The sequence below is a fragment of the Chiloscyllium plagiosum genome, chromosome 13, assembly GCF_004010195.1.
Source record: "Chiloscyllium plagiosum isolate BGI_BamShark_2017 chromosome 13, ASM401019v2, whole genome shotgun sequence".
Classification (NCBI taxonomy): domain Eukaryota; kingdom Metazoa; phylum Chordata; class Chondrichthyes; order Orectolobiformes; family Hemiscylliidae; genus Chiloscyllium; species Chiloscyllium plagiosum.
In genome coordinates this window covers 26744694-26767169 of record NC_057722.1, presented here as the reverse complement: position 1 = coordinate 26767169, position 22476 = coordinate 26744694, and the positions used below count along the sequence as shown (strand labels likewise).

Here is a 22476-nt window from a genome sequence, read left to right as displayed (position 1 = left end):
AGGTCATCCCGCAGTCTCCAACTCTCCAGCATATTCAGCCTCTCCCTATAGCTCAATCCTAGCATTGTCTTTGTAAGTCTTTACTGAATCCTTTCAAGTTTAACAACATCCTTCTTTGTAGCACTTACTTCCCTTTGAATTTCAGGCCCCTTCAGAGAAAGGCCAACAGCACACGAACCTCAATGCTCCGCCACAATTCCTAGTTTCTCACCCATTTGGAAGTAACTATAATTTGCATTTCTTCATCCAAGGTTGATGAATTCACCCTTCCCCGCCTCCCCCCCAAAAGAATTACATTTGCCATAGCGTTAGCCATTCACTTACTCCATCCATGTTCAATTGAAACATTCTACTCCCTTCAGTGTTACTTACTGTGGCTCCCAATGAATAAAAACTTTCATTTAAGCTATTGAACTTATAACGTTGTCCCAGAGTAAGCTACACTTTCTTTCTATTCCCCTGCCTCCTAATCAATTGCCATTCGCGCTGCAAAATTGCCACCCATTCCATGTCGTTAAAAAAGGATGAAAATTAATTGCTACAATCTGTATTGAGAGCTAAGAACGTGTACATACAGCTCCATCTTTGAGGTCCCAATTTTTTGCCTCCATTACTCAGTAACACAACAATGGCACTTCCATCTTGTGGTTTGGCAAACTGCAATATCGAAATCAAGTTCTGTAGCACAATTCTGCAGATTTTAAGGTAATAGATGCACAGCTAAAACAAGCGACGTTATAAATATAAACTTCCGAACAATTAATTGTGGAGTACGAATAATTCCCAGTCTCTGTTCCAAAAAAGGGATGCCTCATCGCGAAAGGACGAGACTTTTTTCTCTCAATCTAAATGGATTCTTTTCCATGAATGTTGGGTTGCTTCCATAGTCGGAATTCGTGCCATTTGCAAAGTCAGTGGTCGGATGTGACTCTGGGCAACGTTTGCAGCATAGACGTGGGATGTTTTAACGGAAGAGCCAAATCAACTAGAACTGTTTGTATTGGCGATTTTCCATTAACGCTTTTTATGTGGGTCACCACACAACAGCTGCACATAAGAGCCCTGTGTGTGTATGTGTATGCCTTACGAGATATTTCCTTCCCATGTTGGATGATGAGACCCGTTCCCCTAGCGCATTGACGATTCCCATTCACTGACCTGTCACTCAAAGCAGCTGTGCACAGCCTTGGCGCTGGACATAGTGGACAGTGTAAAACCCGGATTGGATTCACATTCGGATTCGGATACCGGCTGAAACCACTATCCGGAAGGATTGGGATTTTGAATGAATTCCAGATTTTGTGGAGACTCCGACCGCTGGCTATTCCTACTTGTAAGGAGGGGACAAGAGGCAAGTATATATTAAAGTGTTATTGCAATGTAATGTTGGCTCGTTCCAGTTAACTGATTTTGAGCGAGGGTAGTCTGTGTGTAAGTAAGTGGGTCTTTACCAAAAAGAATTATAATGTAGCTTGGATCTTTGTCTCTAAATAAGCTAATATAATTTTGAACCGTTGGCTGTTGTTCTGGCTACCCACATGGGGGTGGGGATGATTTATACGTATTACTTTTTCAGTTATACTGAGTAGGTAATGCACAGATCTTGGAGTTGTCCCATTTCTTCAGAATTGAAGAAAAAGAATTGCTGTGAATGGTAATTTCGTTTTTTAAAAAAAAAAAGTCCTGGAAAACGTAATTTTGCCCTGTTTGCGGGTTTGAAACAGTGCAGATTATTCATCTGCCTTAAATAGTCTGCAAAACACTTGGTACGTTTAGTACCACTTTTGTAATCCCGGTCGTTTATTTGGGTTTTCTACCTAAATTAATGTAGTGGTGTACATCTCGTCATTGCAGTTTGAAAATTATAATTACATTATTTGCAAGTGGTAAACCAAACTAAATTAATGGGTAGTTTTAATAATACATCAATGTAAAGGCCGATACTTTAAAACTAAAACTCTGTAGTTACAAGTAGTGAAAGTTATTACTTTGTGCTATTTGGTCTCCAGTGTATAAAATTCTGAAATGTCGTTGTTTAATGTTATTGTAAACAGTCTTATTTAAGTTTTAGTCATGCTGCTTTGAAGTCCTTTGTGACCTTTCAATAAAGTTTATTGTACAGTTTAACTTTAGCTAAGGAAAGTAATTATTCACTTTAAAGAATTCTTGCATACTTGCTGAGTCTGCATTTTTTTGTAGAAAATGCAGAACTTTTTGTTCTTCACTGAATTGGAGGAAAATGCTTTAATTTTTAAACTACTTTGTTTGTTTCTGTTCAAGAAGCTGCTTACTCAAGCGCCGAGAAGCCAGTCAGCCTATTACAGTGGGGGGAAATAAAGCCATGGTTAGCAGCAGAATTGAAAACCAAAAGATTGACCTGCATTAGTCAAAGCAAGGATTTAGTGGTTTGATGATCAGTGTTGTATAATCAATGGAAACCAGGGATTTCTCCTCTTAACAGGGCAATCCATGTTGGGGGTGGGAGTTGTTTTTCATAAAAGTTTAACTATTTGCATGTTGAGATCCCACCCTAAAGAGAGTGGGTTTGGTTGGGGGGGGGTGCAATCTGAGGTATTAAAAGAATCCTAGAAATGAGCTGTTGCAAAATCTTGCATGGATGTGCATTTAAACCATTCTCAAACAAAATCCTCAACAGCCCTCCAGCTATGAATAAACTGGAAACTATTCTGAAGATCTGAAATTCAGTAACTGGTAAAGATCTATTCTTTCTCTTCCAGTCATATGTGTGCTTATTTAAACTGCCTTATCTGCAGAAAGTTAAATTAAAATTATATTACATTTTTTAAAAGTAACTTGTAAAAGGCTAATCGGTGAAGAACTAATACTATGTACTATTAGAGCAAGGTGCAAAATTTGGTAGTTGTGATGCAGTCTGAATATAGAGATACTGGTATTGTAAGGGGGATGACTGATGTGTTTCAGAATATTTTTTGAAGCAGTATTGTTGTAGACCAATGAAAATAGAGGCACTGCTGAGTGAAGCAGGTGAGTTCATCCTGAACAGTTCCATGATGTGGCACTCTGCTCTACACTTTGTCTAAGAATGTTCCCCCAAGGAGCAAACAGTGGCTGCACCTGGAGGACCATCGACTTGGTGAAAGATGCACTTTGGCCCGCCCAAAACTTTATTGGCCTTTCAGAACAAGGAGTTAACTCTATCTGAATGCTGCAGACTGACCAATCCCAAGGTCCAGGACTGTTGAGGGACACAAGTTTGGGATAGCTACTACCAAGGCATTGTGGAGGAAGACCACTGAGGTCATTCTGCTGAAATGAGGGTCTGTTCAGTTATTGGACCCCCTCATGCCTCAAATGCATACAAAATAGCCTTGCTGAAATAGGATGCCTTGGTTTTTGTTAGATAATCGGTCCAATGATTTTTGTTTCCTTGACCTGCTACCGTACAGAACCTAATTGCATGTGTCTCTCAGATTTTTATGTATAAAGTATATCTTTGAAAAGAAGGCAGGCCAAGTAGGAGGCAAGTGTTTATTGTTCACTTCCTTTCCTTTTCAGCTAATAATTCAAAAAAGAATCCTGTTTTTTCTTAAAGAATTAATTAGCGGAAAGTTAGCTTTGAAGTAAGAACTGATCTAAACTGGAGTCAAAGGTTGGCAGGAAAAGACTTCAGGCACAGTCAGAGGTTTCTCCTTTGAAAAGGCAAACAAATCTGGAACTCCCTGAAAGACTGGTTTTCTGTTTGTGACAGATAGTAAGTAGACAATTCAACTGAACAGTGAGCTGAATATAGAAGGTTCAGAAAAGCAAATACAATTATGGAAAAAAAAACTAACAATTATTAAATAAACCCCAAAGGCTGGTAAGAGGGGCCCAAACAAAACTCTGCACAGAAGCAGAGGATATAGTTGAGGTTTTTGATTAACCTTATCTTTTTAAGGATCAGAGCACCTTGGTTGTGATAAATGAGGAGATTGGTCTGACATTGAAAATTTTACAATTGATAAGGAGGTGTTATTGGTTGGTTATTGCAAGTTAAAAGTTAATAAGTCATTGGATCCAGATGTGATTCATCCAAGAATACTGGAGAAAGCAAGTCTGCAAATTGCAGAGGCACTAGCCCCATTTTTGTCTTGCTTAGACCTCTAGGTGGTGCTAGAGGGCTGGAGAATTGCAATTCAGTCTCATTCAAAAACTTGAAACAGCAATTTTAAGTCTATCACACTTTAGTCTTGGGGGAGGTTGAGTAATATTTAGCAGCAATTAGTGTGCACCATGGAAAAGTACAGGTTAATTATGAAAAACTTCCATTAATTTCTCTATGGAAAGTTAATGTTCAACTAGATCAGGAGGATATTATTTTTGAAGAGGTTTAGCTGCACCTAGTTTTCAAAAAGGTATTTATTTAATATTGTGCTGTTCAACAGACTTGACGTGGCAATGGTGGAGTGGTAACAGTAGCAGATGAGTAGGCCAGCAGCCCAGGATAGTGTTCTGGAACACAAATTGCTAGAGAGACTCATCAGGTCTGGCAGCATCTGTGTGAAGAGAAAGATTTTTGTCCAGTGAGATTAGATTAGATTCCCTACAGTATGGAAACAGGCCCTTTGGCCCAACCAGTCCACACCGACCCTCCAAGAGTAACCCACCCATTTCCCTCTGACTAATGCACCTAACACTATGGACAAGTGAACTTGGCCAATTCACCTGACCTGCACATCTTTGGACTGAGGGAGGAATCTGGAGCACCTGGAGGAAACCCACGCAGACAGAATGTGCAAACTCCACACAGTCGCCCAAGGTTGGAATCTAACCTGGGACCCTGGTGCTGTGAGGCTGCAGTGCGAACCATTGACTCAGAGTTTTGGAATGTCTTAGGAACACTGGTTCAGATTCCACTGTGGAATTAAAAATCAATTTTAAGTCTGCAGTTGAAAACTACTGTTGGTAATGGTGACCGCAACCTTTTCTTAAAGGCCAGTTTACTCATCTCACTCATGGCTGTAAATCTGTATCATACTGGCCACTGTGACTGCAGATCAAGAGTAATGTTAACTGTCAGTCGGCTCCTGAAATGCTGAGCAAGCTGCTCTGTTCAAGGGCAATGCTGGCCATGGCAGTGATGGCCATATTCTGTGAAAGAAGGGGAAAAGGCTTTGTATATGAATTTGTGGCTGACAAAACTTAATTGCATTATAGATGGTTTCAAACAGGGGAAGTTAATGAAATAATTTCAACAGGTGACATGAAATTGAATGTTTATAATGTTTTGCCAAAGTTTAGTAAACATTGTGAGAATATAAAGTGGGTGCAAGTGTGTGGGGGACCTGCATGTAATAACATAAGCAAGACAGAGGTCATAGATCTTAAGGGTGAACTGAGGAAAAACTCGAGGGTATGGAATGTACAGCCTGGACATGTGGTGTGGGCAGGCTCAATGAGGCATTCAAGGGTGCATTGGATGCATTCGTACTAAAAAATACCCAACATTGTGGGTATAAATCAGCAGAATGGCACACAATAATGCTCAGTTACCAAGCTGGTGCCGTAATGATGGGCTGAACCATGCAAGAGGCAGCCATGAAAATCCCTTCTGTGATTCTAAGTACTTTCTAAATGGTATTTGCTAAACGTGCAATGAGCAGCTTTTTTTCACTCACGTAGTTAAGGTTTAGAAGGCAATGCCTGTAGTATGGTAATGTCAAGCTTCAGTTGAGACACATGAATTAGATTCTTGTTTGACCCTGTAACCCTTCATTACATGCATGAAGACAGGCAAATGACACTAAGTGAATGCTAATTTGTAGAGCTAAGACAGGTATAGTGGGTTGCATGGCTGTCTCCTATGCTGTAAGAATAAAATAGATATAACTTTTTTATCTTTTTGGTTTGTTGAAAGTAACAAATGGTGGAACCTGAAAATTGGTTCTAAGCCTATGACATTTTTGGATTTATTGTTAATTTCTTGTGGTGTTTGGTATGATAGATCTTTTCATTTGGCTGCAATGGTTCTGGGAACTTGCCATGTTTTGAGCCGCTGATGTGCTAGTTGACCTTTAGGTGCAGGTCATTGGGTATTTCTCTCCTTTATTCCTATGAAATTCATCTGTTCATCTACACATAGGTGAAAAGAATAGTGTGGTAACAGCAACAGTTCAGTGTAACACTTTAAATGGTGAATGCATGATTTTTAACTCCTTGTTTGTTCATCTATTCTGCTGTGCTGTGTAACAGCTTTGAGACCAGTTGCAAAAAGGAAAGTCCCTCTTTAGAGTTTGTGGTTTGTTTTAAGGAGCATTCCTTGAGTAGTATTGAGAACTAAATGTTTTTGTAACCCCCATACAACTGTATATCAGTTGCCCAAATTTAATTTAATCCCAAATTTCCAGTTAAGTTACAAAACACTAAAATGCAACACTGAAAATGATTTAAGAACAATGACAGTTACCCGCATCAACCTTTGAACTTGTTTCACCAATTATGATTTGGAAAATCATCACAATTAAACCAATTTTAGAAAAATATCTTCAGCATTTGGTGTAGTTTGAATTTCAGAATGGGATATTTGAATTGTAGCTGTTTCACTCGTTATAGTAAAAACATTTTGGATATTCAGATCGTTCAGTTTGTATTGTATTCAAATACCTCATTGTATGCAATTAGTGAAATGTTTTTAATAAATATTGAAATAATATCTACTTTCCTGTGTATCTAACACATGGCTAAACTGATCAAATTTGCAATCAAGGTAGTCTTTGAAGAATGAAGTTCACTTTTGCAATATGGTTTGCAGACTAAATTTTTTTTTTTTTATTTTGCAGATACGTATCAAGATTAATAGTGAATCACAATGGGCAAAGTAGGCATCTTGGTCATCCTCAGTGTGCTTATAGAATCTGTTCACTGTCAGTGGAAGCACACTCAAGTATCAGAATTTGGGTCAGACCTGGGGATGAAGATTTTCAATCACATCGTTAATTCTAATCCAACAGAAAATACAATAATGTCTCCCCATGGAATCACTTCTGTTCTTGGGATGCTGCAACTAGGTGCTGGTGGAAGAACAAGACAACAATTGAACAATGCTCTGAAATACAACACTTATGGTTTGTTAATATGTAACACTTTATAATTTATCAACTGCCTCTCTCATTCAGCAATTTGAATGAGATTTTTTACATCTTGGGCCATAGTAGCCAAAAAGAAATTGGATTTGCCTTGGGTTCTTTGGGAGGGGTGGAGAAAAAGCTCATTTGATGGCTATTGCTTTTTGATTGTGGTGACCATCAAGAGGCTTCCAATGCTTCAATAGTCCATTCTGTCTTTTGTTAGAACACCCTCTTTCTTTTAGTAGTTAAATGTCTGTTCCAGTTATAAGTGGACATGGTAACTGATTTCAACTTCTGTCATACTGTGCAGGTCAGGTGAATTGGCCATGCTAAATTGCCCATAGTGTTAGGTACATTAGTCAGAGGGAAATGGGACTGGGTGGGTTATTGTTCAGAGGATCATGTGGACTTGTTGGGCCAAAGGGCCTGTTTCCACCCTGTGTAGGGAATCTAACCTATATACACTAGTCTTGGTTAGTATTCTCCAATTTAGTATTGGTTCTTTCTCTCTCCTTGGTCTGTTTTGCTTATGTCATGCCTACATAACTAGTTATCACTGATTTTTATATTCACTACTTATTACATGGCTAATTCAATCCATTTTAATCACTCATGTAATTCCTGAGTTGTGTAAGTTGTCCACAAACACTAATGTTTCAGGCACTGCCTTGAAACGATAGTTTTGGTAGAAGCTTGTAATCATGCCTGTAGTACTTGGAACCTCAGTACCAAAATATGATTGTCATTCCAGATGACATTAGTTTGGTTCAGCAGACACTGTTGCATTTGCACTCTGACAAGTGAGGAACATGTTTTTGAGTTTCATCCAGTAACCAAGTGCTTGAAAATGTAACTGACTTTCTAGGCATATTCTCTCAATAGAAGAAACTAACCTTTCAATTTTAACTTTGAAGTTGCATTTAGTGAATTCACTTCGTACAAAATCATCCCCAATACTAACATCAACTTTACATTTCCTTAATCAGCCATGTTACCAAATAATTAATTAATTTCTCACTTAGTAAAATCAATATAAAATGTTTTTATTCTCTCAAGCAGGTCCTATTTGTGGTGCTGAATAATGCAGTTCAAGTACAGGGTATTACTAAGTAATTGTTAGCACCTATTGATTCTGTAGCAAGATGGATACCATGTACAGTAAATGGTAGTTGGATCACATCAAATATTTAAATTGTAGATGTTTCATTGTTATAGTAAAAACACTTAGCATATTTACAGTAGATACTTGGGTTCCCATTGTATTCAAATATCTCAATTGTATGTAGAACAAAAGCATACTGAAGGTACCTTTTTAAAAATATTGATTTTAATTCCTTTCTAGGTATTTACAAAAAAATCAAAAAGATACACAAGTCTTTAACTGAGAGCAGAAATCAGGACATAGTAACTATTGCCAATGGATTATTTGCACCCAGTGACTTTGCAATGGAACAATCCTTTCTTAGAAAGATTCAAGTTTTGTATCAAGCTGCAGTGAGAAATGTGCATTATGAAAATCCTGTGGAAGCCGCATCAGCAATCAACTTGTGGACTATGAATCAAACTAGAGGTACATTGTCCATCTTTAGAGTAGAGAGAACACCAATACAATCTGTTAACATGTCAGGTTTTGTGCAGGGGGTGGGAAAGTTTTGGAAATGGTGGGCAATGTGAAAACTTTACCAACCTGGATGTTCTTGATTAAGTTAGTGGTGTGTGTAAATTCATTGAGATTTTAGTGCTGCATTTTAATGAATGAATTATTTGTCTGATTAGTATGAAAATATACTTATCTAGTTTTAATGTTTACTTAATGTAATTATCTTTCATGAATTGCTTTCTAAACTTGTTTACACTCATTCTTTTTTAGTCACTGTGGGACATAGGTGTCTATATATAAATATTTTCAAGATTTTTCTTCTAGGTGATAAAATCTCACCTGGTATTTGCACTTTGACCTGTTCAATTTCAGTAATCCATGAGATTTAACTGAAAATTTGAAGCCCAATGATTATATCCAACTACCTGTTTCACTGAAGTATTAACATTCAGTCTGTTTTATAGGTATGATTACAAATCTAATTTCTCCATCAATGCTCAGTGAAACCACCAGGCTAGTGGTGGTCAATGCACTTTTTTTCAAGGGTTTGTGGAAGTCACGGTTCCTCCCAGAAAATACGCGCAACAGGGATTTTTATGCAGCTGATGGAAGTGTGTATCAAGTTCCAATGATGTCCCAAAAAGCAACCTTCAGTTTTGGTAAGTGTGTGGTATTATGAGAGGCTATATGTAGACTGATGTTCTCCAGTTGAATGCTGGATTGGTGAACACACTTGGAAATCATCTAATCTAAACAAGATGTTCAACAAAATGTCAGCAAGATTAGTTCTTTCATTTCTAGATGTATATTAACAAACCAAGTTGTTTGAACACTTGAGGTTTTCTCTATTTTAGAGAGGTGGGGGAAGAAAGCTGGAAGTTACCGTATTGTTCCCTATTGTTTGTATCGAAGATCAGTGGTTTTATGAAATCTGGTTCCTGGCTGAAGTTGAGCCAATATGTAAAAGCTGTAACATTGCATGTTGTAGAACAATAACATTATTTCTCAGTTGGATTTCACCTGACCATTAAAGGAGTTGGCCTTTTACTGACAAGCAATAAAACAATTATCTTTGTTAATCTGTGTGACTCACTAACTTTCATTAAGCTAGCTGTTTGTTTGGTAGAGAACTTGGGCATTACTGAAAAATGACATTGTTTTAGTACTCCATATAACTTTAGAATATGAAATTGATGCCTACAATAGGAGGATGGCTTTTTAGTGGATGTTTTGGTACAGGCCTTTCAATAAAGGTTATGATTAGCTAAATGACAATTAACCAGGAGATGGTGAGGATTGCAGATGCTGGAGAAGGCAAGATTCTATAAACTGGCATTGGAAAAAGCATAGCAGGTTAGGCAGCATCTGAGGAGCAAGAGTCACTGTTTGGGCTTACCCTGTCCAAACATCCTGACTAAGGGTTAAGCCTGAACCGTCTGAGGAGCCAAGAGTTCATGATGTTTGACCTGTGCTTTTTCTAGCACCACACTCATCGACAGTAAGTTAACGGTCAAGCTGGTTTTAATTAAAACTAGGTGGCTCTGAGCAAAGACTTGTCCTGAATATGTCAAAGAATGGCTGTTTACTAATTTAGACTTAAAATAGTTCAAGTTTCTCTTTGCAAAGAACCGGATCATGTGTGTTAAAATGCATAACCTCCAGTAGGTGTGCCTGAAGCATCTTAAATTGCTTGTCCACAAAATTATTAGCCCCCATTCTAAATCCAATTGCAGAATCACATTTTAATGTTTGGACACTGGATAATGAGCTTTGCAAGCACAGATTGCTTGGGTACAGTCTAACTCGCTGACTTGTGAACAGCTGAATGGGGCATGTTTGAAGTAATTTGCCACTCTTTGGGATGTATGACCTACATAGCTAGCATTACATTTGCATTGGCACATTAAGCATTTGTATTGTAGCAGTGCAAGCCTGAAGCTAAATTTGTGATTTGAACAGGGTTTGAGGTACGAAAAAGCTCAGATTTAAACACTTGCAGGTTAGTGTTCTAGATCTCTAATTAGAACTTAAGTGAGGCAATTTGTTAACTTTCAGGACTTGGGGTTGATGTAAAATAAATGAGATGTCTATTAAAATTGCTGAAGAGGTTCAGGGATTTAAAAATAATTCTCAAGTTTGCCAAGAAAGCTTAAAAGGAAAGAAAGGCCATACCTCTCTTAGAATTAGCAAAAGTTAAATTTGGGTTTAACAAAAGACCATAGCTGAAATTGTAAGGGAGTTACTCAAACACTGCTGTATGGCAGAAACCAAGTGCAGAAGAGGTAGAAAATCTTAACTCTATCTTTTAATTTACAATTGAAGAAAATAAACAAAGGGAGAACTGCTAAGCTACCAACATATGTAGACTGGCTGCAGAATAGCTCTCTTAAAGGTACCTTTACCTCAGAAAATAGCCTGTCATAACAATAGGCATGTTAAAGCAATACAGCAAGATGAAGGCTACCTGATCAGATCATTTCTTGCTGTATATAATGCAAACTCAGGCTCAAGCCTGCCATTTTGAGTCCTGAAAAGTGCCCAAATGAAGGTAAAGCATCTTTTAAAAATCTGAGCAACAGGTGAAGTTAGCTATTTCATGCTGCTATTCTGTATTGGTGAGCACATTAATGTTGCTACTAAGTGTAGTCAAGTCAAAATTATCTGCCTAATCAGTGATTATGGTATACGGATTTTTGTGGCAGTATGGTGCTGGATATGTAGGCCAGGTGGACTGTATTAAATAGAAGTCCCTTTGGCTATTTGCAAGATACTCACCCTTGCTAAACTTGTAACACAATATCTGTCTGATGTTTAGGTGTGATTCTGAAGATGCTAAGAATTATGCTGATTGTGTCCATCAAGATATAAATTTGTTGTATGTGAATTTGATCCATCCTTGTCTCAAAGTTTAAATGTTCACTAAATAAAATTGTCATTACCAATTGCTACCTTTTCTCTGATGACATTTTCTAAACTCTTCCATGAACTTCAATGTTATGAAACCTAGCTTTAGTAGATCACAACTGATTGGTTTTTAAAATAGTTCATTTGTGTTTAACTCCATATTTTAAAATAGAATTTAATGGTTGATTTGAATTTTACTTGTATGGTTTTGATTAACAGACTGTATGCATGTAGCTTTTAGTCAGCCAGGTTTTGCATGTTGGAATTTCTTGAGTACAAGAGACCTGGCATATTCAATGCTTAAGAGACTTTTTGTCTACAGGTATGGCCATCTCGCCAACTAATGTGAAATATTATATCCTTGAACTGCCATACCATGGAGGTACTATCAGTATGTTTGTTGTTGTTCCTGAGGAGTATAATACCCCACTCTCTACAATAACTCCTCACCTTGATATACAATCTATACATGGCTGGAAGCGAATCATGAGAGAAAAGAAACTTGATATTGCTTTACCCAAGTAAGTAGGAAGTCTGTGTTTAAGCATGTAGAGTAAAAAGTGAATGGTCTCGTTCTAGATTTTAATGTGCTTGTTTGAAGCTGGCTATCTGTTCGGAATATAACTCTTAAAATTAAAACAAAGTATTTGCACACTAAGACTGGGTATCTGGCTAAAATTATTCATTCTAGCTGTCCCATTCACTTTCAAGAATATGACTTGCTGTAAACAAGCTAATGTACTAGCAAATGTTTCTGTACACATTGTAGGTTCACCGCTGAGGCAGAGATAGACCTGGAGAGACCCCTTTCAGCTCTTGGAATCACTGATATGTTTGATAGAACTAAAGCAAATTTTGGAAAGATTTGCAGTAAGTACTTTTTCTGTCAACTTTTTTCCAACTGTATTTTATGTACTTTTATTTTAAAAAAAAAAAAACTACCTTTTTTTGACAAATGTTGCAGGATCTGGTGAACTGTATGTTTCACAGGTACTACAAAAGGCTAAGATTGAAGTGAATGAAGATGGAACTAAAGCTTCAGCAGCAACAGGCAAGTCTCTCGGCATTTCGGTTTTCTTTTAAATCATTAGAGGACCATTTTTTTCCTTCCAAAGAAGTATACTTGTCATTCTACAAATATGGTAGAACTGAAAATTGTTCAATTAGTGAGCTTGACGTGATAAATTCTTTCCTGGGAAAGATGAGCAAACATGCAGTAACAGTTGACTGCCAGCATGGCTTGTTGCCTGAACAAACTGAAGAATTTCTGCTTCAGTATATTTAGTTTCCATGCACAAGTTGAAACAAAAATGGACTAATGAAAAGTGAATTTTTTTTCAATCTCCAATTTCCACTCTAGTGAGTTCAAAAGTTGCCATGAAAGTACAGTTGGTCAATGGTTTCAGTTTGTTTTTAAAATTGTGCTTTTATTAGAACTAGTGTTTATTTGAACTTAGCTGAGTGCATTCCTCCAAGCTTTAATCCAGCTCCATTTGATGGTTTGTACTATGGTTTAATTGATGTTGTGCTCATCTGAATCCAAGTTTCTAACTCAAGTCAAGGCTGGCACTCTCAGGTACAATATTTAAATAGTGAAATTGTGATGAGTCACATTTTGGATACTTTAATTTGCTGAAATAGTTAGCCATTCCTGTTTTAAGAACAATGTAAAAAGGGTTTTTTATTTTCCTGTACTTTCACTTATGAACTGAAATGAGAAAAGAATTGCTTAAAAACAAAGGACTGGTCAGGGAGTTTTCAAGCGAGTAACTGGCATTTATTATAAGCGGCATTTATACAGCTCTTTATTCCATAATGGAAGTCTAGTTTGCAGATGAGCTGGAGCCAAGGTGAGAGTATAAATGTTGTTTTGACTACAACAAGTAGCCGGTCTATGGCATATGGAATAGTGTCCAGTTACCAATGACCAAGGTCTTCAGACAGGCAGTTAATATAATCAGCTGCTTTGTTGGCAGAAAAATTCATTGGACCTCCTGGAGAGGAAGCTATTTTTGCTCTCCAGTTAAAGAACTTCAAGCCTGAAAAGTAGGTTATCCCTTACACAATGTTGCAAGCTGTGACTGATTTTCTTACCCCCTTGTTAAGTGGGGATCAGTTGCCCTGTGCCTCCTGCAATCATGTGAAAATATCTGGCAAAAGTAGCATCCTGAGCAGCTCTGCAAAGCACTGAGCTGTTTTCCCAGTCTCTCCCTCTGCTTGTAACACCTAATGTTTTTCTGTTGAGGGGTAGTTTAAAGAAATTGAGTTAGTGCTGATTTAAGTTTTTAACTTTAAAATATGGCAGACCTCATACAGAAATAGCTAAGCTCTGTCAACTTGTGTCAAAAAAGGTAAATTCTGGGAATTGTGTAAAATAAGGATGGCTCAGTGACTAGCACTACTGCCCACACATTACCAGGAACTCTGGTTCGATTCCAGCCTTGGGTGACTGTCCATGTGGAGTTTGCACATTCTCCCAGTGTCTGCGTGGGTTTCCTCCGGGTACTCTGATTTCCTCCCACAATCCAAAGATGTGCGAGTCAGGTGAATTGGCCATGCTAAACTGCCCATAGTGTTAGGTGCATTAGTCAGGGGAAATGGGTCTGGGTGGGTTACTCTTTAGAGTCAGTAGGGACTTGTTATGCCAAAGGGCCTGTTTCTACACAGGAATCAATCTAAAATTAAGCTTCACTAAATTTTAGGCTTTCCAGAAATTCCAGAGTTGGATTTCCAGTGTGCTACCCCAGTGGGATGTAACAGTAGCAAATTCAATAGAAATGAGAGCCTTGATTTTTGGTCTAATTCCAAGTTCACCAAACTGGTGAAAGGTTGTCATTTGATTGTGCCAATCAAATTGTGTAGTTAGGGTGTGCTGGTACTTGATCTGAGCTCTGGGAGTTCACCAAACTTGTGCTGAACTGGACAGTGCTAGTCAATATGATAAATGAGTTTGAGGCAATTGGAAATTATTTGTGTAACTGTACCATGAGAGATTGGACCATGAATGCGCAGTTGTATATCCAGCAGGCTATGTAGTCTGCATGAAGTTTTTGATGTAAATCTGCACCATTCATAACTGCTGAGAATTTTTCCTTTTTTATTTTGGCTGCTTGCACTAAGGTGCAGAGGTCAAAATGAGCTAGGCTTAAGTTAAGGACGTGCACACACAGCAAAGTACTGACATGAGCAGCATCTAATTTGTCAGAAATAGACAGCATGTGTATCATGGAAAATTACATAGCACTTTCCACCTAATAAAAAAACTTTCTGTAGAAATAGTCAGGTTTCAATTCATGGCCTCAGCAACAGTTTTACTTTTGAGTTAGTGCATCATATGAGCATCTGACTTCTGATGGTGGCTTTAAGAGAAAATTTTGCATGTCAAATGGCAAATTTAGTTGCAAGTTATTTTAACAATTTGTATAGATTTTTGAATTCAATAAAATGGGAAGAACAATTTAGAATAAATGCTAGATGGCTGGAGTTGATATGCTTTGTAATACAATGTTTAATTAATATCTAATGCTATGGTTCAGCTCAGTTTGTCATTTTATAGCTGCAGTTATGATGGTCAAATCTTTGAGGATTATTCCTTCATTTGTGGTGAACAAACCATTCATCTATATTATACGGCACAATCCTTCAGGTAGGTAACTTTAAGTGATATTACGACTTTGATATTAGCAATGTTTTTAAGTTGTTTACAGCCATTTTATCAATTGGTTGAAAAATTAAGTTTAAGGTTAATGTTTGCAGAGAATTCCAATGGTCCATCATACTTAGTTGAATTTAAATGTAGGTTTTGTCACTTACTTTGATAAACTTTAGTGTTTTTTCAATAATTTCTTCATCAGAATGTTTCCACTGTAGTAACCTTAATGCCCTTAAGTTCTTTAACAAAGGCAGCCCCAAGCTTGCACAGAATATCAAGCTTCTTTTGCCCTTTACTGGTCGTTTTTTAGTGGTATTATGAACAGTGGCTTGAGTCTTGACTTCCTTCTCTCGACTGTATGGCACTTAAACAAGAGACCTTTCAGAATCTCTTGTCTCATTGCTGTAAAAAAAAAAAAAATGTACATGGGATTATATTGTGAAATGCCAAAAATCTGGCCCTTGGAGTTTTCCAGTATGAGCTTAACCATACCCAGACCTTCAATTGTCTGCAAACGTGTCTCAAAATAAACACCACCATGTCTAACTCTTCAAGCACCATTTAATGGGATAATGTCTTCTGTACAGCGTTTGTAATTCTATCATATTATTTAACGATATCAGAACTGGAAAATGTAATTGGCTGGAGTTGAAGAATTTTTACTGTTGTCTAAAAATACAATGAGCAATCCCATCTCTAACTACACTAAAACAAAACCCAGGATGTTGTATTTGAGATGAATTAGGACGTTACAACATCCAAAACTGATCATTAGCTCCATTTTTTTTTTTAATTGAGGCAATTTTATTCACTTAGCATGTGGGTTTCACTGGCAGGGCCAGCACTTGTGTTGAGCCATGTTGTCCTTAAAGACTAAGCTGCCTTCCTAAACTACTGCAATCCACTTGATGTAAATAAATCATGTTCTTGTAGTCAGTATTCACTTGCTTAGTTTAGATACCTGTTCAATGGTATTATTCCAGATTGACAATGGGAGATTTGCTCGTGGTAGTATGATTTGAATGTGAAGGGGCAATGGTTAGATTCTCTTTGGAGTCTGTCTGTCACCCCACATTAATCCAAATCTGGGTATTGTCTGGTTTTACTGAATTTGGACACCAACTGTTTCATTATCTGTGGAGTCAGCAAATAGTATGACTAGCAATGTGCATCCTCGCTTCAGACCTTTTTTATGATGGGAAGGTTGTTGAAGCAGCTGCAGATGTATGACCGAGACGACGCTCCTGAGGAGCTCCAGCTGAGGATTTCTTGGTGCTGAAATGACTGACCTCCAATACAACCTTGGATGGTTTTTTTTTTTTTCTTAACTCAACCTGAGATTTTTCCCTGATTTCCCATTTGATTCCAGTTTTGTTAGGGCTCCTTGATGCAACATTAGGTCAACTTTGTCAAGGATATCACCCCATTCTGGAATTCAGTTCTGTTCACCAATGGGTGAACCAAGACTGTACAGAGATGAGAGCTTGAATTTCTGCGATGGAGCCCAACTGTGTTGTGAGCAATTTGTTATGAAAGTATTGCTTTTCACTCCCATCACCTTTTTTAAAACTGGTGATCATGTAAACTGGGACAGTAATTGGCCAGATTGGATTTTCTTTGAATAAGAAATACCTGAAAATTTGAGGTTCATGCCAATGTTTAGCCACGCTGGGACAGCTTGGCTAGGGCTCTAGCAAGTTCTGGAACAAGTCAGTAATTGCTGGTATATTTTCAGGGTCTGCAGCCTTTTTAGCATTAGGGCCTCAAGACATTTGACATTAAGTATGAAGTGAGCTGAGTAGGCAAAGACAACTCTGGTCCTAGGGATCTCAAGGTGGCAAGATGGATCATCCGTTTTGCATTTCTGCTTGAAGATCTCAAGGCACTTGCAACAATGGTGATCTGGGCTTCCCCATATTGGATATTTTTGGAGCTGCACTCCCTAATGAGTTTTAGTTGCCCACCACCATTCATGACTAGATATGGTAGGACAGCAGAACTTAAATCTGATCCAGTGGTTATGGAATTGCTTAGCTCAATCAATGACTGCTTCTGTTTTGGCATGTAAGTAGTCCTAGTTAAAGTTTAACCAGTTGACAACTTTTTTACATGTTTCTGCTGCTGTTCCTGGCATGCCCTCTGAACTTTTGTCAACCAGGATTGATTTCATGGTTTGTTATTTGGAGTGGGATATATGCCAGCCTGAAGGCACCTCTTTTTTTTTTTCCTTTTTTTGGCTAATGCCCACCTAATGTTAATGAGAGTTCATGTGTTGTGCTAAAAGGACATTGTTGCATAACGTGCAGTATATTCTGCAGAGGCAGGACTTTGTCTCCCAGAACTCTCCCTGTCACTGCTTATGTCATCCGTAGATGTATATGTAGCAGGCACTTGGACATCAAGTCAAATGAATAAGTTAATTCTGAGTCGGTCAAGCCCCACTGCAGTGTTAAAGACTCGGGCACTTCCACTGGATCTGCCCTACTGATGGGACAGAACACTGAATAGTGGTGATTGTTGTCTTGGCCACTGTCTCTCAAGTACAGCCTGAGCGATGACTGTCAGGCTGTTCTTGACTACATTGAAACCGCTCTCCCAAATTTGCAACAGGCTGCCAGGCTTTAGTCGAGGCTCTACAGTGTCAACAAGTTGAGTTTTTGCCCTGTTGGTTCTAATGTCTGAATTAATCCCAGAAGATCTGCTTGGCTTTTATTTTAAGGATTTGATGCAATTGAATAGCTTGAGGGTAAGAGTCGACCATACTACTGTGGATTGTGTAGGCCAGATTACAAGATTAAGAATTTGCTCATTTTACCACTTTGTCATCAATTTGTTCCATGCTGTTGTCACAGGTTAACCAATGGAAATAAATATCTCACTAGGATTGTCTGTGGTTCTCATTTCATGGAGAAATGAGTACAACTTGCCCTCTTACAAAACTCCTGTTCTCTGCTCTGTATGCCAGTCACTATTACTATTCCATGCAATGCCTGATATAAGCAGCATTCAAGGATTTTAAGAGGAGATAGTTCAAAAGAAACTTTGGTTTATGATCAAATAATATAGCTGTATAGTTTACTCTGTGCAGAACACTACCTACATTTACTATTTAAGAAAGGTAACCTTGCCTCTTGACCTAATTGTATGGAATAATGTGATGTCCTCATGAGGACAAGTGAGGGAGGTTAAAATATGCTTCAAAGGACCACTGAAAGGAGTAAGTGTATATGCATGCTTGTAATAAGACTAAGCCATTCAAATGTATGCTGTCGCTAATATGCAAAATGCTGTTAAGTTGTATTTGTGATTGCCACAACTTTTTCCAATAATTGTTTACATTGTTTTGAGTCCTAGTGTGGCTATTTAAAAGCTAACCAGACATTAATTTGATTACTGTCAACAATTTTACCTTTCCCCCAAGTTCCTCCCTTTGGTTTTTACATCAAAATAATTCAAACATTCATTTTATTGCCTTTCTATAGTGAACTGTAAATCATATTGCCCTTAAGTGCATGTTTTTAGCATGCGCTTGGAATTTAACTTTTTTTTGCCTTTCTACACTTTTTTTTTGTGCATCAGTTCTCCCACCCCAAATCGTTTTTGGGATCTCACTTCATTAGCACTAAATCAGCACAGTTGATTTATGTCAATCTGAATTTGGAAAATCTGGCTACTTTACAATGCTGAACCAGGCAACCATGAGCCTGGGGAGTGGGTGGTAATTGTAAGATTCTGCTGCTTCTGGTCCCACAGAATGAAAGGAGATAACTTTTGTAAAATGGGCAACAGCAGCAGACCCTCAAGTGGACTGGTTTAGGCAGCTCCAGGTAAGGAACCAATAGGTGAGGGATCATCCTCAACATGGTGAAATTCTACAAGAGGTATTTAAACAGAAGTTATAGATTCTTGGTCATTTTAAAAATGACTTTAGATTCTATTGGGAAAACAATTTTAGCACTAAGATGTACAGACTTGCATTCCAGATATTGGTACTAGTTTGTGGGAATATTAAGGTTTTTAAAGCAATTGTTAAATACAGTGCAATGCTTAATCAAGTATTTGTGGTGTGGATTAACTGAAGTGATAACTTGGTATGAATTACAAAATAACTGCTTTTCTTTTTCTGACTTGCTTATACAGGGACCGTCCTCTTTATTGGACAAGTTTCAAAACCTTAAGCCAATTTCAATAGGACACGTTTCAAATGGTTTTCTACTATAAATGCAGGAAATGTCAAATTGCTGCCTTCCAAGTGGCTTGGTGAAATGCAGTGCTAATATTTACAACATTGACTTTAAGAAAGGAACCATGGTGTATACTTTGCTGTGCATCGAATGTTTAATTGTAGTTTTTAAAGTTGTCTGTATTCAGTGTCCTTTTATACAAATGCAGTATTGCACCTGAGGGACACTAAGCATTTGAGTGTTTTTTTGACCTAGTATTGGTAGAAAAACAAAACAATTTTTGAAATGTTACACGAAAATGTTGAATTTTGTTTGTTTGGGATATGATCAAATTGCCTGAGTGAGAAACTAAATGCTTGCTTAAAGATAAAACCAGTTTTTTCAAAAGAAATCTGAAGTGTGTTTTTTCCACAATTTTTTGGATGTACATCAGTTGTGTAGAACAAGCATTTTTTGATTTTTGTGTTGGAAAATTACCCACCATCCCCATTCATGGAGATTCTAAAGTTATTTCAATTGCATGTGGGGAAAAGTTTTAGCAAACATCTCGAGTTGTACAGTAATTCATACTCTTCTCCAGGCTAAACTTTAACCAGTTTGGTAAATACTTCGGGGTATAAAGTCTAGAATTTGACAACTATGATGTGCAAGTTGCTTCCCATCTGTCTTTTCAATAGTAAATATTTCTAATTCCTGGAAGCAATTCAAATTATCTGACTAAATGCTGGAGTAATAGTATATTAATTCCAACGCAAGGAGTTAAATGTGGTTTGCTGAATGTTTGTAGCAAGGCCTTGCTATTTTAAATATGTTATGCAATTTGATTGTTAAGAATGAGTTTATGCTAAAATAGTTGTTCATGACCAATAACTTCCCTTTAACTGCTAATACAATTGCCCTACCTGGATGTTGCTGCCTCACTGCTCATTTGTGGAAGTGCATAAACATACTTTGTATTCTCCTACATGTATGGTATGAAGATATTTTAAATGTTCTTAAGACTTTTGATTATAAATGGGAGCTCTGTTTCAAGATGCAGGTTTTTGTGCTGACCTAATTTTGAATAGAACACTTGATGTTTCCATTCATTTTAAAAGTTTTTAATAAAATGAATTTAGTATTGTATCTATTTAACTGCCATTTGTCAACCAAATTCTTTTTAAGAAAAGCACTTTGAAATTATTAATACAGATTTTAGTGAGTTTTCTTGGGGTTGCAAAATTAACATTCAGCTAGAGTTCAGTATCCAATGAATAGTTTTCAAATTTCAACCTCCTTCTCTGGGCACTGCTCCATAAGTCTGGAGTACAAAATCTATACAGGATAAACTACATTTATGAAAATATAACTTTTTCCAGGGTGGCATATTTAAATTTTTGTTTGAAATAACTTGACAAAGATCTATATAATATTGTAGATGTTAATGGTGCATATGATTGCAAGTTAACTGTCTTAATGCCAACTCCCATCTTCTGGTAGTTGGTCAATGTGTTGTAAATGCTTTGGCAATGTTTTGAAGGATATGACTTGAGACCTGTTAAAATGGCTTCTAGATCTCCATTGTGTAAAGTTTCTCATTCCTATAACTTTAGATCAATATTTGACAGTAGTTTGAGTATGGTTTTAAAATTCAAAAGCCTCCCTGCCTTGAAACTAAGCAGAAGTTGTGGGTTCTAAACTTCACAACCCCTGAATCCATGTGGGGATGACTTATAGACTAACCTTGCATAATGTCATGTGTGAATCATGCAACAGTTGCCTGCTCAGTTGGTTGGACAGCTTGTTTGTGATGTGGTGTTGTCAACAGCATGGATTCCATTACCACATGCCACATTCCATTACCACTTGAAGGACTCTGTCCTTTCCAGCCTTTCACCTTTTTTCCTGAGGCATGGTGCCCCCTTTGTTAAGCCATCACCAGTCATCTCCAGGGGCAGTCCTATGGTCTGTTGTGGGACAATGGCAATTTTACTTTTATCACTGAATACTAAAAATTAACTTTTTGGCTGGATTGTTAGTGGCTAATGCAGTTACCTGCATTTTTTTTTAAAATGATTTTACAACCAGAAAATGGAAATTGTAAGTCTTTGTTTATGGAAATTATTTCTGATCCATTACCTTTTTCAACAGAACTCACTTGCTATCTGAGCACAAATGCTGCTTGAGGTACTGCACTAACATGATTGACTGCCTTTAAAAATAAAAGCCACCAAAAGAGAATTCGATGGCATCCGCAAGCATTGTTGTCTAGTGTAGGTTGTATTAGTCAGTGGTAGATGGTGTAGTTTTGGTGAATGGGAAAATTTGGAATTGCAGTTACTGGAGGTTTTCAATGGCAGCCTGGCCAAAATGTCTGTTACAACAACCAGAGGAAGTGGCAACTTTTCTTTTGCTTGTAGTGGCAAAGACTGTCCTGGTGATAGGATTTGACAGCAAGCAGTGGACTACCAGATGTTTTGACAGTTAGGCAAGACTCCTCACTTTTTTAGACAGTGGAAGCATTGGCACAATAAAACAATCCCTGTGCTCCTCAATTTTTTTTTATTGTGGCAGTATGGCTTTCATGGAAACAGATTTTTGACACTGGATTCACCAGGTATGTGGGCAGCCCTAACCCAGTAGTCCCCTTTGTACCATCTACATAGCCAGATTGTTATCATGCCCTTCTTCCAAGCTGCGAGGAAATTTTTGAATAACTACATGATTTGCTGCCATCAGTCTCAATTAAGCTTCAAAGGAATAAGATACTTATTCCAGTACATGAGTGTCCATGACACAGGAATCTGCTGCCACTCTCTCCAGCAAGACAGTGAAGCATTTGTTTTTGCTGAAACACTGCTTTTCCCTCCACCCTGCAATAGTGAATGGTAAGCTGTTAGGTCCATGATCCAGCCAGGCTGGAGTCAAATTCATTTTGTACTAAATGTACTGATAATGTCATTCAACCTCATGAAGGTTGCAGCTGCTGCAGTTCTTTCCTTTCTCACACCCACTACGTTAAGCAAAATTAAACAGCAAATGAAAACAGTCATGTCCAAGTCAACTACT

General features: G+C 37.7%; 1 protein-coding gene across 5 annotated transcripts; it reads left to right on the top strand.

Annotated features, from left to right (window-relative positions):
- The first annotated feature begins 1261 nt into the window (after positions 1-1261).
- On the top strand, positions 1262-20562 carry serpine2 (serpin peptidase inhibitor, clade E (nexin, plasminogen activator inhibitor type 1), member 2). Of its 5 annotated transcripts, none has more exons than XM_043702089.1 (9): positions 1262-1351; positions 6801-7085; positions 8431-8658; positions 9153-9347; positions 11915-12113; positions 12362-12462; positions 12557-12643; positions 15149-15238; positions 19385-20562. In XM_043702089.1, the coding sequence occupies exons 2-9, from the start codon at positions 6830-6832 to the stop codon at positions 19420-19422; spliced, it is 1194 nt and encodes a 397-aa protein (XP_043558024.1). In that variant the 5' UTR covers positions 1262-1351; positions 6801-6829; the 3' UTR covers positions 19423-20562. The 5 variants fall into 5 exon arrangements, with proteins under 5 accessions (XP_043558024.1, XP_043558023.1, XP_043558022.1 ...); XM_043702088.1 differs by lacking the exon at positions 1262-1351 and adding an exon at positions 1363-1431; XM_043702087.1 differs by lacking the exon at positions 1262-1351 and adding an exon at positions 1363-1435.
- Positions 20563-22476: the final 1914 nt, after the last annotated feature.

Excerpts from the sequence above, each read along its gene's own strand:
- serpine2 (XM_043702089.1), top strand. The coding sequence starts at position 6,830 with ATGGGCAAAGTAGGCATCTTGGTCATCCTCAGTGTGCTTATAGAATCT. Across the intron at positions 7,086-8,430 it reads TCTGAAATACAACACTTATG|GTATTTACAAAAAAATCAAA; the intron begins GTTTGTTAATAT and ends ATTCCTTTCTAG. Across the intron at positions 8,659-9,152 it reads GACTATGAATCAAACTAGAG|GTATGATTACAAATCTAATT; the intron begins GTACATTGTCCA and ends TCTGTTTTATAG.